The 18,514-nt window shown below is 43.7% G+C and overlaps 1 protein-coding gene across 1 annotated transcript in view; it reads right to left on the reverse strand.

The window, feature by feature from the left end:
* The window catches only part of FBXO10 (F-box protein 10), an 80,715-nt gene that overhangs the window by 20,689 nt on the left and 41,512 nt on the right, over window positions 1-18,514 (reverse strand). The window contains exons 2-3 of the mRNA XM_007456008.1: window positions 4,220-4,810; window positions 330-1,151 (exon numbers count right to left, since the gene is read on the reverse strand). Of these exons, the coding sequence (XP_007456070.1) occupies window positions 330-1,151; window positions 4,220-4,804 (1,407 nt within the window). The 5' untranslated portion in view covers window positions 4,805-4,810. The remainder of the gene's footprint in view (window positions 1-329; window positions 1,152-4,219; window positions 4,811-18,514) is intronic.

Genomic DNA, 18,514 nt, shown 5'->3' on the forward strand with positions numbered 1-18,514 from the left:
TTCTAGTCCCCATTCTGTTTGGCCTCTAACCTGCTGTGTGATCCTGAGTGAGTCACCTTCCTCCCTAGGCCTATTTCCTCTTCTGTAAAATGGGAAGAATAGTTTCTGCCTCATCCAAATCAGATGATGGACATGAGGCAAGTGTGTGTTATAAGATTAAAAGAAGATTTTTAAAAAAAATGCATACTAGCACCATCCAAGCCCTCCTGCGTACAGCCACTGAAGCCCTCTCACCACTCAAAAATCATGTTCCTTGTGACCCAGCGAGGCCTCATGGGTCTGTACAGTAAGCCTTATGACAGCACCTTGTTATTATGTATACGTCGCACCTTGCTATTATGTATACATCGCACCGCATAAGTCAGGTTCCGGAAGATGTTTCCTTCCATCTTGGCTCGGCCATAAGAGCAAACGAAGACGCCTCCCTTCCCGTCCCGGAACAGGCACTTGCGGATGAGGCAGCCCTGCACAGAGCTGGCCAGCGCCATGGCCTCCCTGTCCTTCTGAAGCTCCTGGTGTAGTGAGTTCAGCACCAGGCAGCTGGGCAGCTGGATGGATGCTCCCGGCAGTGGTGGGCCCAAAAAGGAGCCCCCCAGAACCGGCCGCGGTCCCTGCACTTGGTAGGACAGTCTGTACGTGAGCTGGTCCTCATCTTCATCCTCACCGCTGGGACTCAGGCCTCCATCGCTGCTGTCTGGGGTCCGGGCCACCCTTTCCCCATCGCTGCCCACCTCTGTCTCCTGTGAGCCAGCCTTGGGGGAGCCAGTTGCTGGGCTGGTAGGGCTCTGGCTACCCTCAATGACAATGCCACAGGTTCTTGGGCTCCAGGCCTGGTCCCTGCTTTCCAGGTCCAAGGACATTAAAGAGTCAGAGTCCTCTGTTGGGAGCACGCCGGGAGAGGACCTGATAAGCCCTAAGAGATGCGTGTAGGCCCAGTTGTTCTCTGAGGATGGGTGGCCCTCAACAGTCACAGAGTTGTTTTCACTGCCCACGAATTCACAGTTTTCCAGGACACACAGGGGCACATTGTGCAGAAAGACATGGGTGTTTTTGAAAGTGCAAAACTTCACTTGGCAGGTGCCCGGGCCATGGACCTGGATGTGTCCATTCTCAAAGTTGCAGTTGTCAAACTGGACGTGACCTGAAGTTGTCTGGGGAACGAAAGAGAGAAAGTGGGTGTAACAGAGATAAGATCTGTTTTGCTAGTCAGAGCTCTAACTGTTCTGTAAGGGGATGGCACCTGGAAAGGCCATCTGTCCTGCTGGTCATGTTCCCTTCCCCACAGGGCAAGGGTCTTGCCAGCCCCAGGAGGAACCAAGAGCTGCTGTGCATCAGAAGGAAGATCATTTGGAGCTGCCTGCCCTTCCCTCCTTCCAATCCCAAAGGGCAGGAGACAAGAGTGGAAACGGATAATGGCAGAAAAGTTCACTTTCTGGAGCAGGGCCCTTCCCCAAACCCTCAAGTCTCAAGTAAATTCCACCAGTGCTCATGAAGCGCTTAGTGAGAATAAAGAGTTTGGTGTGGGGGGTGGGGGGTAACATGGAGAAGGGGGAAGAGGCTGAATGCTCAGAGGGATGCTGCGTGAAATGGAATCGACTCAATACTGGAGATGAATCAGGAGACGGTCGCTCAAGGGAGAAATGATGGGGGAGAGCTTTGGATTCTCACAAACACAGGAACTGGCTGGGATGTGAGCCCAACTTTACCAAGCCCTCTGATGGGTGAGGGTCCCACGTGGTGTCTCGGTTACACACGGAGACTGTGTCCCACCAGGTGGTGTTCCTCCGGGTCTCTCCTTCCAAAGCACTATCCCTTCATTCAAATCCTCCCTTGGCCCTGAGAGCCTGCCTCCACCTGAGCCTGCAGCCCTGAGGTTCACCACATAGGCCAGTCTGGAGTGTGGAGTCAGGATAGAGCTGGGCAAAGCCAGGGGGCTGACAGAGGCCAGGGTGGGCCAGGAGGGGCTGACCTCTGCTGGGGCTGGGCCAGCAGTGGGAGGCCCAGACACAGGTGCTGGGAAAGTCTGCGTGGGAACTGGTGCTGGTGCAGAACTACGGCAGGAGACAGCAGGCCACGTCCCTAAAGAAGGTGACAAGGTGTACTGCCGTGACCGGGTGAGTGCCCTGAGCAGTGGCTAAGAGTGCGGGCTCTGGGGTCCAGCTGCAGGGCCCAGCTCCCAGCTCTGCCTCTTCCAGGTGTGTTATCTTGGATAAACACATCACTTCTCTAAGCCTCAGTTTCTCTGTCTGCAACACGGGGCCCACGAACTAACAAAGCACCAGGCACGGAGCCATGCACCAAGTTGGCACGTGAGAAAAGCCAGCTGTTATCATCTGGGGTCAAGGGACGTGGAGAGCAGAGAGTTCTCTGGGGTGGGGATACTACTCGGCCCTACGGAACAGCCCACCTGAGACTCTCAGCCCTCCAGGCCTGACGGAGAAGCCCAGCCACTCTGCATTCCTGAAAAAGAACTGCTTCTGGATTCCACACCAAGCTCCATGAGATGTACTTGAACCATAAAATGAGGCAGTAGTGTCGCATGGTCCCACTTAGTAATCCCTGGACAATTTTACATTCTCTAGCAGTGACCTCCCTGGAGAGCTTGTCCCAGAACTTAACTCCCCTTAACCTCTCTAGTTCTTCCCTATGGCTAACCTAACTTTTTCTTGCTGCAGTTTAAGTCTATTTTCTCTTACTTGGTCCTCTCTGTAGAAAAACCCTGGCTCTCTAGAGACACAGAGTCATTGCTAGGGTTCTCCTCAGAAGTCATAAAAAACGGCTGTGAAGTCACCCTGGCCTTTGCATTTTTCAGGCAAGGTCATCCTAGCCCCCTGTCCTGCTTTTAGTTAAAAGACAAGCATGGACTGAGCACTAATATATGCCAAGCACTAAGCCACATGGTGGGCTGGGTTACAAAGTCTACGGCCAGGACCCACCCCTTGAGGATCTGCAGCTGCACTTGTGAGGGGGAAGTGGAGGCTGAAGAATAAATGACTATGAAATGTGGAAGGTATGGAAACGAACCGTTCTTCCAGATCTGCAGATGAGCACAGAAGGACTCCATCGGTTCTTCTGAAATGTTCTAAGTAGCAAACAGCCTTTTAAGCTTCCAGGGAATGCAGAACAATGTAATTTCAAAAGTGGTTAGACTCAAAGGCCTGGATTTGAGTTCTAACCTCACTAATTATCCATTTGAGAAAGTTACTCAGCATCTCTGAGCCTCAGTGTCCCTCATGTGCAAAATGGGGACACACCTACTCTGTCTACCACAACTGTTTGTTGTGGGGATCAAATGAGGCCACAGATGGAAAGTCACCTATCTTATGATTACAGGCTTTGGACCCTACCTCTGTCCCTTACAAAGTCTGAGACCCTTGTTGAGGCTCCATCTGCTCATCAATAAAGCCAGCTGACACTACCCATCTTAATCATGGCTGTAAAGCACATGGCTGGCAAACAGTAAGTGCATCATAAGTGATCGGTGGCATAATGATCATTACGAACGTGAGAGACAATTTGGTTGTTATTGGTAGAACAGTGGCAATACAGTTTTTGTTGACTAGGTACAAAATCCATGTATCACAATCAGTTTCTAGGCAATGCAGCTCCTGGCAGTCTACAGCTATTAGCTCTAGACTGTTCTGCCAGAAGCTACCAACATCCCAACACATGCTTGTCTTTAGAAACAATTGCTCTGTTCCTAGAAGGAATGTGTTCTCCTGATATTTCCTGACCCTCTCTCCAGTCAGCCTTGGCAAAAGCATGACCTTCCTTGACCCTCCGCAGAGTGGGGCTAATGTGCTGAAGGTCACTGGCCTGCAGAGCCCCCCTCTTTGGCCATCTCTCTGGGAACGCTGCCTGTTCTCTGCTTCCTGTCACCATGTGGCATGTGGCACGCTCCCGGAACCTGGCTGCTCTACCTGTGGTCCCAGTTGGTCCAGGTTGGAAAGGAAGAAGTACAAAGCAATTCTGGCCTCCAGTGCAAGGCTCGTTTTTTTAAGCACAGCCTTTTCAGGAATAAAGCAGAATACTGATCTCTACAGATCCCTGTACCTCTTTCTCAACTGGTGCAGAACTCAGAGGAGTGTGTTATAGGACTAATGACTGAACTCTCTCTCCTTTTTAATTCCAACAAAAAAAAGGGTTACAAACCCACTGAGAAGAGGGCAAGGCCCAGGGTCAGGCCGGGAGAGGCTATCCATCTGAGGTAGACACCCACCTTAAACATGAAGGGTGAGAACCAGGCTGGCATGAAGACGAGGTTGCACAGGCGTGTGGTTGAGCACTGCTGGTCAATGCTGGCTAGCAGGGCCACTTCGCCCAACTTCCCGTGGCCTACGATCTCCACGGGCACCTTCAGGATAATTTCACCTTGCTCTTCGTGCAGACCTGGGAACAGCAGGATTCGGTCAAATAGGCTGGACATGGCCAGGGCACTGCCTAGGCTGTGAAACTCATGGCCTGGCCCAACACTCAGGGTACGACGTGTCCTCCTCCGGCGAAATAGAGAAAAGCAGACAGAGGTCTCCAAGATCGCGGCATTCTTGGTCCACATCTTGGAGGCAAGGTAATGCTGCTTGAAGGCCTCCCTCCAAGACTCAGGTTCCACATCAGGCTGGTTGGGCCAGTTGGGGTGGCGGCACTCCGTGTAGCCCAGATACAGCTGCCGCCAGCGAGTCCTATCAAGACTGAGGATCAGTTCATACCAGGCCCTGCACACTAAGCTGCAACGGCCCAAGTCGGGAAGGGGCAGGTAGGCTAAGATCATGCGCCACAGCTCCAGGGGGAGGCTGCCAGCCTCCATCGTCACCTGGGAGACAGACACAGAACAAAAGAGGTTTTTGTCTACGCTGCTTACAGTCCCCCTTCTTGAAATATCCCCTGCCTTCCGACCCCAGGGGTGAACAGGCACCTAGGCCCAGCCAATCACAGGACTCCACCCACTGAGTCAGAATCCTTCCCTGGGATTTTTCTACCTGCAATCAGCAAGGAAAGCTTTCTTTTCTCTTAAAGACACTATAAAGATATGACCCTGGAACTGCTGGCAGCCACGTTCCCTACCTTATGGATAAAACTTTGTGTTACCAAAGCCAAGGAGAAATGAGGAGATGAAAGATGAAAATTGAAAAAGAGAAAGAAACATAGTGAGTATGTGTGTATGTGTCCTGGTGGTATGATTCCAGATTCCTGAAGATGCCCTGCAATCTTCAGTTTTCCTTCAAGTCTGTGAGGTACCTCAATGGCCTTCTAATAAATTATCTTTCTGCTTAAGCTGGTTTGATTTCAATTTCTGTAACCTGTAGCTAAGAGTTTGGACTAATACAGAGGGAACCCACCTTTGGCTGTTACTGTCCTAGAGCTGTCTCCACTCATCATGGATCAAATCCTCATGGGAAGCAACCTCAGGAAAACTGCTGCTGAGGTTTCTGGTCCTGGCTCTGCCACTGGTTACTCATGTAACCCTAGTGTCCCAAGCATCTACTGGGCTAGCTGCTCAACCATCTGCTCCCATGATTTTTTGGGGGAAAATATCCCTCCCCCCACCAACAGTTTACACCACTTGCTTATAGAGGTAGGGCTTTCCGCAGCCGTGTGTGTGCGGAATAACACTACCCAGACCCCTGGCTGCAAATGACTGGACTCTGGATGGCTCCACTGGGCCACTGAGATCTTTAGGGGAATGTGAGTTGCAATTCTAGAATCAGATTGACTTCTTTCCTGAATGGAGGGGAATGAATGGCTTGTTTCCTAAGCTATAAACTTTAGGAACAGTTGTTGGTGACCATTTTCTCTGGGGGCAGGGGAGGGTGGAAGCTGAAGAAGCTGGTCTGCATTGACAGGAGGATGAATGAGAGACACAGAAAAAAGCAGAGAAAAGGGCAGAAACAAGGGGCATCCCAGTGTTTCTCCAGCACTGCAGGTCACAGCTCCAGTCTACTCTCAAAGCTCAGCTCCATCCTTGCCTTTTGAATCCCTTCAGCTACCTCTGTACTCTTCTAGCAAATTCTCCTCTTTGCCTAAGCTGGCTTCACTGCATTTCTGTTGTTTACACCTAGTTTAAGCTCTATCAGTGTCAGTTTCCCCACCTAAAAAACAAGGCGGCTGAATTAGATGACCTAGAGCAACTTCCAAGTCTGAACCCGGTAAGGTCTCTAGACAACTAGAAACTAAAACTGGAAACAGGGCCAACTCCATCACTGACTTTAATAATCAAGTTGTCCACCTCTCCAGGGCCTTAGTTTTCCCCTCAATTTTATAAAAATGATGATCAAACTTGTCAGCCATCAGCCCCAAGAATGCTAAAAACACAGATGTGTGATTACATCTGATAGAAATTCTAAGCCTCCTCCAGACAGGTATGGCTTTAACTCTACAGATTAGTATCAGAGCCCAGGTATGCAGGTTCTTCCATCATGTTCACCCAGTGAGGCTTTATGAAGTTCTCAGTAGCACTGGAGAAGAGCTGGCTCTGGACTGGTAAGCATGATGTAGAGAGGAAAGAAAGGCTGGGTTCCTGATACTGCAACTGCCCCAGGCGAACGCAATTTTACTCATGGTGGTTTCTGTGACACCCGTGTCTTCTGTTCCTCGTCCCTTCTTTAGCCACACCTTCCCAGCCTTTTAAGGAGAAGGATGTTCTTCTATCCCTTCTCTAACCATTCTCTAGCTAAGTGATCACATTCATTCCCTTGATTTCAACTACCAGTGTAAATTCAGGACCTCAAAATCTGAATTTCCAGCCCCAGCTGTCTCTTTCAAGCTCCATACATGAATACCCAATTGCTGGCCAGACGTTTCTACCTGAATGTTCCACAGACACTACAAACTCAGCATCATATCCAAAATGGAAACTCACCTTCCAATTCAGGCCATGACAGAATTCCTAGAACTGGATTCTCCCGCCTGCCACAAACGAGGCAACAGAATACATACTCTCAGGCACTAAATAGCAAGCCACACAGGACTGTGATCTTAGAGAGCAAGGAAACAGGAGGAAAGTGCATGACTGCTCCCGCTGTCATCTTGGGGCACCTTCTCATTGTGGGGTAGGGCGATGGAGCCCAGGCAGAGTGATAGTCTACTGAGCAGGCAGATTTGAGTTCTGGGCTGAAGTGGCTGAAATCTGCCAGGCAGGGTATCCAGAGGGCGTGAGCGACACAGAGTGGGGGTGGTTTTGGCGGGCAGTTTCTTGGCTGAAAGCTGGACCACACGTGTACAGGGTGGGACTTCCACAGACCTAGTAGAAGTTGCCTTCTCTGGGGTAAGTGGTGATACTAGAGAACAGGCAGAGCTGGGAGATCATGGAATTCCACCCAGAATATGGAGCATTAATACTGAGACTCAGAAAGGATGTGCCATGGGAATAAATTCAAATCGGAAGAATAAAGTCAAGCTTCATAGGATCAAAGGGTTCTTCCAGTAACTTATGCCTGCTAGAATGAAATTTAACAGTTGTAAAAAAAAAAAAAAAAAAAAAGGACAACATAATCTAGACTCCCTCAACATGGCAGCTACAAGATATTGTGATGTTGGCAATAAGAAGACTAGAGAGTCCTAAGACCCAGTTCCACCCACCTGTGGGCAGGTACCAGTCCCTCCCACCAGGAAGCCAGCACAAGCCCTTGGACCCTCATCCACCAGGGGGCAGACACCAGAAGCAAGAGAAGCTACAATTCTGCAGCCTGAGGAATGGAGGCCACAAACACAGAAAGTTAGACAAAACAAGATGGCAGAGGAATATATCCCAGACGAAGGAACAAGATAAAACTCCAGAAGGACAACTAAGTGAAGTGGAAATAGGCAATCTGCCTGAAAAAAAATTCAGAGTAATGATAGTAGAGGTGATCCAAGATCTCGGAAAAAGAATGGAGGCAAAGATTGAGAAGATACATGAAATGTTTAACAAAGAGTTAGAAGATTTAAAGAACAGAGATGAACAATATAAGAACTGAAATGAAAAATACAGTAGAGGGAATCAATAGCAGAATAAATGAGGCAGAAGAACAAATAAGTGAGCTGGAAGACAGATGGTGGAAATCACTGCTGCAGAACAGAATAAAGAAAAAAGAGAATGAAAAGAAATGAGGACAGTCTGAGAGACCTCTGGGACAACATTAAATGCACCAACATTCACATTATAGGGATCCCTGAAGGAGAAGAGAGAGAGAAAAGGCCTGAGAGAATATTTGAAAACATAATAGTTGAAAACTTCCTTAACATGGGAAAGGAAACACTCAAGTCCAGGATGCGCAGAGAATCCCATAGGGAATAAACCCAAGGAGGAACATGCCAAGATACATACTATTCCAATTGACAAAAATTAAAGATGAAGAGAAAATATTAAAAGCAACAAGAGAAAAGGCAACAAATAACATACAAGGGAATCCCCATAAGGTTATCAGCTGATTTTTCAGCAGAAACTCTGCAGGCCAGAAGGGAGTGGCACGATATATTGAAAGTGATGAAAGGGGAAAACCTACAACCAAGAATACTCTACCCAGCAAGGCTCCCATTCAGATTCTAGGGAGAAATCAAAAGCTTTACAGACAAGCAAAAGCTAAGAGAATTCAGCACCACCAGACCAGCTTTACAACAAATGCTAAAGGAACTTCTCTAGATGGAAAAGAAAAGGCCACAACTAGAAACAAGAAAATTATGAACAGAAAAGCTCACCAGTAAAGGGAAACATACAGTTAAGGTAGGAAATCATTCACACACAAATATGATACTTAAACCAGTAATTGTGAGAGGAGGAGAATACAAATGCAGGATATTTGAAACACATTTGAAATTAAGAGATCAGCAACCTAAAACAATCATGCATATATATAGACTGCTATACCAAAACCATGGTAACCGCAAACCAAAAATCTACAATAGATACACACACAAAAGAAAGCAATCCAAACACAACACTAAAGATAGTCATCAAATCACAAGAGAAGAGAACAAAAGAGGAAGGGAAGAAAAAAGACCCACAAAAACAAATCCCAAACAATTATCAAAATGGCAATAAGAACATACATATTGATGATTACCTTAAATGTAAATGGATTAAATGCTCTAACCAAAAGACACAGACTGGCTGAATGGATACAAAAACAAGACCCATATATATGCTGTCTACAAGACTCACTTCAGATATAGGGACACAGAGAGACAAAGTGAGGGGATGGAAAATGGTATTCCATGCAAATGGAAATCAAAAGAAAGCTGGAGTAGCAATACTCATGTCAGACAAAATAGACTTTAAAATAAAGGCTGTTACAACAGACAAAGAAGGAGGTTACATAATGATCAAGGGATCAATCCAAGAAGATATAACTGTAAATGTATATGCACCCAACATAGGAGGACCTCAACATATAAGGCAAATGCTAACAGCCATAAAAGGAGAAACTGACAGTAACACAATAATAGTAGGGGACTTTAACACCCCACTTACATCAATGGACAGATCATCCAGAAAGAAAATCAATAAGGAAAGACAGGCCTTAAATGACACATTAGATAACATGGACTTAATTGATATTTACAGAACATTCCATCCAAAAGCAGCAGGATACACATTCTACTTAAGTGCACACAGAACATTCTCCAAGATAGATCACATGCTGGCCCATAAAGCAAGGCTTAGTAAATTTAAGAAAATTGAAATAATATCAAACATCTTTTCTGATCACAATGCTATGAGATTAGAAATCAACTACAAGAAAAAAACAGTAAAAAAAAGCAAACACATGGAGGCTAAACAATATGTTACTAAACAACCAATGGATCACTGATGAAACCAAAGAGGAAATAAAAAAATACCTAGAGACATATGAAAACGAAAACACAACAATCCAAAACCTCTGGGAAGCAGCAAAAGCTGTTCAATGAGGGCAGGTTACAGCAATACAATCTTCCTCAGGAAACAAGAAAAATCTCAAACAACCTAACCTTACACCTAAAGTAACTAGAGAAAGAATAACAAACAAAACCCAAAGTTAGTAGAAGGAAAGAAACCATAAAGATCAGAGCAGAAATAAATGAAACAGAGGTGAAGAAAACAATAGAAAAGATCAAGCTGGTTCTTTGAAAAGATAAGAAAAATTAATAAACTTTTAGCTAGACCCATCAAGAAAAAAAGGTAGAGAGCTCAAATCAATAACATTAGAATGAAAAAGGAGAAGTTACAACCAACACCACAGAAATACAAAGGATCATAAGAGACTACTACAAGTAACTATATGCCAGTAAAATGGACAACCTGGAAGAAATGGACAAATTCTTAGAAAGGTACAATCTTCCAAGAATGAACCAGGAAGAAATAGAAAATATGAACAGACCAATCACAAGTACTGATATTGAAACTGTGATTTAAAAACTTCCAACAAACAAAAGTCCAGGACCAGATGGCTTCACAGGTGAAGTCTATTAAACATTTAGAGAAGAGTTAACAGCTATCCTTCTGGAACTATTCCAAAACACTGCAGAGGAAGGAACACTCCCAAACTCATTCTATGAGGCCACCATCACTCAGGTACCAAAACCAGACAAAGATAGCACAAAAAAAGAAAATTACAGGCCAACATCACTAATGAACATAGATGCAAAAATCTTTAACAAAATACTAGCAAACCGAATTCAACAATACATTAAAAGGATCATACACTATGATCAAGTGGGATTTATCCCAGGGGTGCAAGGATTTTTCAATATCTGCAAATCAATCAGTGTGATACACCACATTAACAAATTGAAGAAGAAAAACTATATGATCATTTCAACAGATGCAGAAAAAGCTTTCGATAAAATTCAACACTGATTTATGATAAATCATAAATGATAATGATAAAAATCTCTCCAGAAAGTGGGTATAGAGGGAATCTACCTCAACATGACAACATGACAAAGGCCATCTACAACAAACCCACAGCTAACATGGTACTCAACAGTGAAAAGCTGAAAGCATTTCGTCTAAGATCAGGAACAAGGTAAGGATGTACACTCTTGCCAATTTCATTCAAGATAGTTCTGGAAATCCTAGCCATGGCAATCAGAGAAGAAAAAGAAATAAAAGGAATCCAAATTGGAAAAGAAGAAGTAAAATGGTCACTGTTTGCAGATGACATGATACTATAGTATAGTATAGTATACTATACTATACTATACTATACATAGAAAAGCCTAAATATGTTACCAGAAAACTACTAGAGCTCATCAATAAATTCGGTAAAGTTGCAGGATACAAAACTAATGCACAGAAGTCTCTTGCATTTCTATACACTGACAACAAAAGATCAGAAAGAGAAATTAAGGCAACAATCCTATTTACCACTGCATCAAAAAGAATAAAATACCTAGGAATAAACCTACCTAAGGAGGCAAAAGACCTGTACTCTGAATACTGTAAGATGCTGATGAAAGAATTCGAAGATGACACAAACAGTTGGAAAGATACACCATGTTCTTGGATTGGAAGAATCAATATTGTCAAAATAACTCTACTACCCAAGGCAATCTACAGATTCAATGCAATCCCTATCAAATTACCAATGGCATTTTTCACAGAACTAGAACAAAAAATTTCACAATTTGTATGGAAACACAAAAGACCCCGAATAGCCAAAGCAATCTTGAGAACGAAAAACAGAGATGGAAGAATCAGGCTCCCTGACTTCAGACTATACTACAAGGCTACAGTAATCAAGACAGTATGGTACTGGCACAAAAACAGAAAGATAGATCAATGGAACAGTATAAAAAGCCCAGAAATAAACTCATGCACCTATGGCCAATTAATCTATGACAATGGAGAAAAGACAGTCTCTTCAATAAATGGTGCTGGGAAAACTGGACAGCTACATGTACAAGAATGAAATTAGAACATTCTCTAACACCATACAGAAAAACAAACTCAAAATGGATTAAAGACCTAAATGTAAGACTAGATACTATGAAACTCTTAGAGGAAAACATAGGCAGAACATTCTTTGATGTAAATTGCAGCAATATCTTTTTGGACCCACCTTCTAGAGTAGTGAATATAAAAACAAAAATAAACGGGACCTAATTAAACTTTAAAGCTTTGCACAGCAAAGGAAACCATAAACAAAATGAAAAGACAACCCACAGAATGGGAGAAAATATTTGCAAATGATGCAACCAACAAGGGATTAATCTCCAAAATATACAAACAGCTCAGGCAGCTCAATATCAAAAACAAACAAATCAAAAAATGGGCAGAAGATCTTAATGGACATTTCTCCAAAGAGGACATACAGATGGCCAAAAAGCACATGAAAAGATGTTCAACATTGCTAATTATTAGAGAAATACAAATCAAAACTACAATGAGGTAGCACCTCACACTGGTCAGAATGGCCATCACTGACCATCACTGAAAAGTCTACAAACAATAAATGTTGGAAAGGGTGTGGAGAAAAGCGAACCCTCTTACTCTGTTGGTGGGAATGTAAATTGGTACAACTGCTATGAAGAAGAGTATGGGGGTTCCTTAAAAAACTAAAAATAGAACTACCATATAATCCAGCAAGCCCACTCCTGGGCATATATCTAGAGAAAACCATAATTCAAAAAGATACATGCACCCCAATGTTCACTGCAGCACTATTTACAATAGCCAAGACATGGAAGCAACCTAAATGTCCATCGACAGAGGAACAGATAAAGAAGATGTGGTACATATATACAATGGAATATTACTTGGCCATAAAAAAGAATGAAATGATGCCATTTGCAGCAACATGGATGGACCTAGAGATTATCATACTAAGTGAAGTAAGTCAGACAGAGAAAGACAAATATCATATGATATCACTTATATGTGGAATCTAAAAAAAATGATACAAATGAACTTATTTACAAAACAGAAAGACTCACAGACTTCAGAAACAAACTTATGGTTACCAAAGGGGAAAGGTGGCGGTGGGGAGGGATAAATGTATATATACAGTCTGTATATACACATTACTATATACAAAATAGATAATCAGCAGGGACCTGCTGAATAGCACTGGGAACTTGACTCAATATCCTATATGGGAAAAGAATCTGCCAAAGAATGGACATATGCATAACTGAACCACTTTGCTGTACACCTGAAACTAATACAACATTGTAAATCAACTATACTCCAATACAAAATAAAATGAAACTAAAAAAAAAAAGAAAACTAGAGAGTCCAGAAATAGATTTGTACGTATACTGGTCAACTGATTTCTGACAAAACATCAATGCAATTCAGTGGATGGAGAAGTCTTTTCATCAAATGGTGCTGGAAAAATGATATCCGTATGGGAAAAAAAAAGAACTTTTGCCTCATACCTTACACCATACGTGAAAAAAAGTAACTCAAGATTGATTATAGACATACACATAAAAGCTAAATCTAAATGCTCCTAGAAGAAAATATAGGAAAATACATTTGCAACCTTGGGGCAAGCAAAGATTTCTGAGAACACAAAAGGCATTAATCATTAAAAAAACCCTAGTAAATTGGTCTATCAAAATTAAAATTTTCTGTTTATTAAAAGACATCATTAGGAAAAGAGAATGATAGAATGGGGAAAAATATTTGCAATACAACATACACAGGACAAAGGGCTTGAATCCAGGATATATTAAGAAATCCTACAACTCAGTAATAACAAAACCCAATAAAAAACAGGCAAAAATTTGAACAGAAACTTCAAAAAGAAAAATTAACATCATTAGTATTCATTATTACTCAATTTGTATTAAAACCATGATAAGATAAATATGTGTTTCACACACACTAAAATGGCTAAAATTAAGAACACTGAAAGCATCAAAGATGTGAAATAACCAGAATTCTCATACATTGTTGGTAGGAGTATTAAATACTAGAAGCACTTCAGGAAACTGGCGATTTCTTCTGCAGTTAAAACATATACCTATCCCGGGACTTCCCTGGTGGTCCAGTGGTTAAGAATCCTTCTTGCAATGCAGGGGACACAGGTTCAATCCCTGGTCGGGGAACTAAGATCCCACATGCCGTGGGGCAACTAAGCCTGCACACCACAACTACAAGGCCCATGCGCTCCGGAGCCTGCAAGCCACAACTAGAGAGAAGCCCATGCACCACAACGGAAGATCCTGTGTGCTGCAACTAAGACCCAACACAGCCAAAAAAAGAAAAATAAATATTTAAAAAACCCAAACAAACCAAAAAAACCACATACCTATCCTGTGACCTAGAAATTCCACTCCTAGATACTTACCCAAGATAAGTACTTATCCACTCCTAGATACTTACCCAAGATAAGATACTTACCCAAGATACTTACCCAAGAAAATGTACATCTACGAAAGGACTGATATAAGAATGTTTACAGCCGCTTTATTCCTAATAGTAAAACAAACAGACAGAAAACTAGAAACAACCCAAACGTCCATCAACAGAAGAGTGGATAAACAAATAATGGTGTATTTGTACAATGGAATACTATTCAGCAATAAAAAGGGATGAGCTGCTGATAACACACAACATGGATGAACTGCAAAAAGAATGTGCTAGGCAAAAGAAATTAGTCACAAAAGACTACATATTGTATGATTCCATTTAGGTGAAGTTCAAAAACAGATAAAATCATCTAGGGTGATAAAAATCAGAACAGTGCTTGCCAATGGGGTAGGGAATGACTTGCGGGGGTCAAGAGGAAACTTTGGGAGTAAAGGAAAAGCTTTACAGCTTCACTGGTATGTGAGTTATATAGGTGCATACATGTAAAAAACCTCACTGGACTGTATGCTTCCATTCTGTGCATTTTATTGTGTGTAAACTTTGTCTCGAATTTAGGGAAACCTCCTTAATTTCTCTTCTGTCTCCTTCCCTCCCTCTCTCTCCCAGATAGCCTCTCAAGCCTTATGTTTCTGCCTCCTTAAGTACTCTCAAATTAGTCTTTGCTCTGTACCCTCTCTGTCACTGTGTTATTTCTTTAGTCTGGATTATTACAGTAGAGTCTTAACTGGTCTCCCTGGAACCACTCCTGCCTCCATCCAATCCATCTGACATTCAGCTGCCAGAGGAATCTTTCTAAAATATGAATCTGGTCTGGTCACTTAGTGTGAAATTCCTCAGTGGGCCCCCATGGCTTCTAGGATAAAGTCTAGTAAAGAAGACAGGTCATGAGCTTGCTTATTTCTCTGGCCTCATCCCTGACATTCTTCCCACCCTACCCTCACTCTCCCAGTAATATCTCTGCAGAGGGCCTTTCCTCATCCTCTCTCCTTAGATATGAAGTGCCTCTCTGGCTTCCAATGGCAACGTGAGAGCAGCTCTATCACACAGCCTCTTTAAAATGTAAAAAAAGACAGATGACACAAAGCAAATGTGTAGGTTAGTGAATTGGTTTATAAGGCAAACATCCTGTTAATCACCTCCTAGGTCAAAAAACAATTTTGCCAGCCAGAAGCCTCTCCATGTGCCCCATCCCAATCCTGCCCCCCAGAGTAAACATTTTCCTCCTGACTCTGTAGTAATCCCTTCCTTAGGTTTCTTTGTGGTTTTATCACCTAAGCATGCATCCTTAGATAGTACAGTTTTAGTTTTGTCCTCAGGTTTTTAGCTTGGTAAGTGTTTGAGTCTCATTCCATCTACAGGTTCCCTTTCCATCCTTTTCTTTTCTTTACTACATATCTGTTGAAGAACTTGAACCATTTGACTGAAGTTTCTCAGTCTGGACTTTGCTGACCGTGTATGTTCTCATGGGAGAGTTCACTTTTTTGCCCTGTGAGCTGATTTCCTGCATATTGGCAGCTGGATCAGGGGCTAGACTAGACTCAGGTTCCATATCTTTAGCAAGTCTACAAGTGGTGGTGTATCTTTTTATCAGGAGATGTCCACAAGTCTGGCTGTCGCTTTTTTGATGTCAGTGCCCACTGACGCCCCATGCCTAGACCCATTCATTTTCCTGGAGGTAAAAAAATGGTGGAACTCCAACTGGATCATCTGGTTTTGATTTATTTGCTGAAATAACTTTCAGCAAATAGGAGAGTCTTCTCTTCATCCATCATTTGGTTACCCAGAGGTACAGTCCACTTAGGAAAGGCCAACTTGACTCTTTCATTTCCCAGGTTTCAAGATGATGAATCTGTCCCGTTATACTTTGAAGGTAACCAATTTGGGTTTGTGTGTGCATGTGTTTAAACTATTATTATAAACACATGGATTTAAACATATTTAATGGCTTTCAAGTCTTTGAATTTGCTATTCTTCCTGAAGCTCAAATTGAGCCAGCTTTGGCCTCGATTTAGTTCCTCAGTGCTTCTGGCACAACCTCAGTAATCTCTGATCGTTTCCTTGCTATGTGGTACTTCAAGATGTTCCTGGCTCACTTTTTACATTTCTTGCCCAGACATGGTATCAGACTATTCTCTAAGAAAGAATTTGTGTTTATTTTAAATTGAAATTTTTACTGAGATAACTGTAGGTCTGTATGAAATTGTAAGAAATAATAGAGATCTCTTGTATGCTTTGCCCAGTTACCCACAGTGGTAACATTCTGCACAACTACAGCATAATAACACAACCAGCATAGTGACATTGATACAATCCACCACCTTATTCAGATTTCCTGTTTTACTTATATTCGTTTTTGTGTGTCTATATTACATTCTGTACAATTTTTATCACCTGCGTAGGTTCCTGTATCCACTATCCATAGTCAAGACACTAACAGTTCCAACACCACAAGAACCCCTCATACTACCCTTTTATAATCACACCTACCACCCTGATTCCTCTTCCCATCCCTAATCCCTGACAACCATTAATCTGTCCTTCATCCTAAAATTGTGTCACTTAAAAATGTCATGTAAATGGAATTTTACAGTGTGTAAGGATGGGACTGGCTTTTTTCTCTCAGCATTATTCCTTGGAGATGCATTCAAGTCTCTGTATCACTAGTTTGTTCCTTTAGAATGCTGAGTAGCATTCCACAGTGTTGATGCACCAGTGTACATTTGCAGAATTCTGACAAATGCATTCACACATCTAATCCAAACCTCACCAATATAGAATATTACCGTCACCCCAGAAAGTTCACTCATGACTTTTCTTAGTCAATCCCTAACCCCAATCTCAAGAGGCAACCACTGTTGTGATTTTTCTACCACAGATTAGTTTTTTCTGCTCTAGAATTTCATATAAATGGAATCATGCAGTAAGTATTCTTTTGTGTAAGGCTTCTTTCACTCAGAAGAACATTTTGGAGACTCATTCCTTTTGCTGCATGTATCAGTAGCTCATCCCTTTTTACTGTTGAGTAGTAGTTCATTATATATTAATATATCACAGTTTTTTAAAAAGTCGATCCTCCTATTGGTAGAAAGCAAAACTGTTTCCAGTTTGGTGCTATTATGAATAATGTTGCTGTGAATATTCTTATACAAGTGCTTTGGGGACATATGTTTTAATTTTTTTTTAAGTAAACGCTTAGAAGGGGGCTTCCGGGAAGATGGCGGAAGAGTAAGACGCGGAGATCACCTTCCTCCCCACAGATACACCAGAAATACATCTACACGTGGAACAGCTCCTACAGAACACCTACTGAACGCTGGCAGAAGACCTCAGACCTCCCAAAAGGCAAGAAACCCCCCACGTACCTGGGTAGGGCAAAAGAAAAAAGAATAAACAGAGACAAAAGTATAGGGACGGGACCTGCACCAGTGGGAGGGAGCTGTGAAGGAGGAAAGGTTTCCACACACTAGAACACCCCTTCGCAGGCAGAGACTGCGGGTGGCGGAGGGGGAAATCTTCGGAGCCGCGGAAGAGAGCGTAGCCACAGGGGGTGCGGAGGGCAAAGTGGAGAGATTCCCGCACAGAGGATCAGGGCCGACCCACACTCACCAGCCCGAGAGGCTTGTCTGCTCACCTGCCGGGGCGGGCGGGGCTGGGACTGGGGTGGGTGGCGTGAACACAGCCTGCAGGGGGTTAGTGCGCCACGGCTAGCCAGGAGGGAGTCCGGGGAAAAGTCTGGAGCTGCCGAAGAGGCAAGAGACTTTTTCTTCCCTCTTTGTTTTCTGGTGCGCGAGGAGAGGGAATTAAGAGCGCTGCTTAAAGGAGCTCCAGAGACAGGCACGAGCTGCGGCTAAAAGCGCGGACCCCAGAGACGGGCATGAGACGCTAAGGCTGCTGCTGCCGCCACCAAGAAGCCTGTGTGCGAGCACAGGTCACTATCCCCACCCCTCTTCCGCGGAGCCTGTGCAGCCCGCCACTGCCAGGGTCCCGGGACCCAGGGTCAACTCCTCCAGGAGAACGCACTGCGCGCCTCAGGCTGGTGCAACGTCACACCGGCCTCTGCCGCCACAGGCTCGCTGCGCACTCTGTGCCCCTCCCTCCCCCTGGCCTGAGTGAGCCAGAGCCCCCGAATCAGCGGCTCCTTTAACCCCGTCTTGTCTGAGCGAAGAACAGATGCCCTCCGGCGACCTACAGGCAGAGGCGGAGCCAAATCCAAAACTGAACCCCAGGAGCTGTGCAAACAAA

Source organism: Lipotes vexillifer, unplaced genomic scaffold (assembly GCF_000442215.2).
Source record: "Lipotes vexillifer unplaced genomic scaffold, Lipotes_vexillifer_v1.1 scaffold920, whole genome shotgun sequence".
Lineage (NCBI taxonomy): Eukaryota > Metazoa > Chordata > Mammalia > Artiodactyla > Lipotidae > Lipotes > Lipotes vexillifer.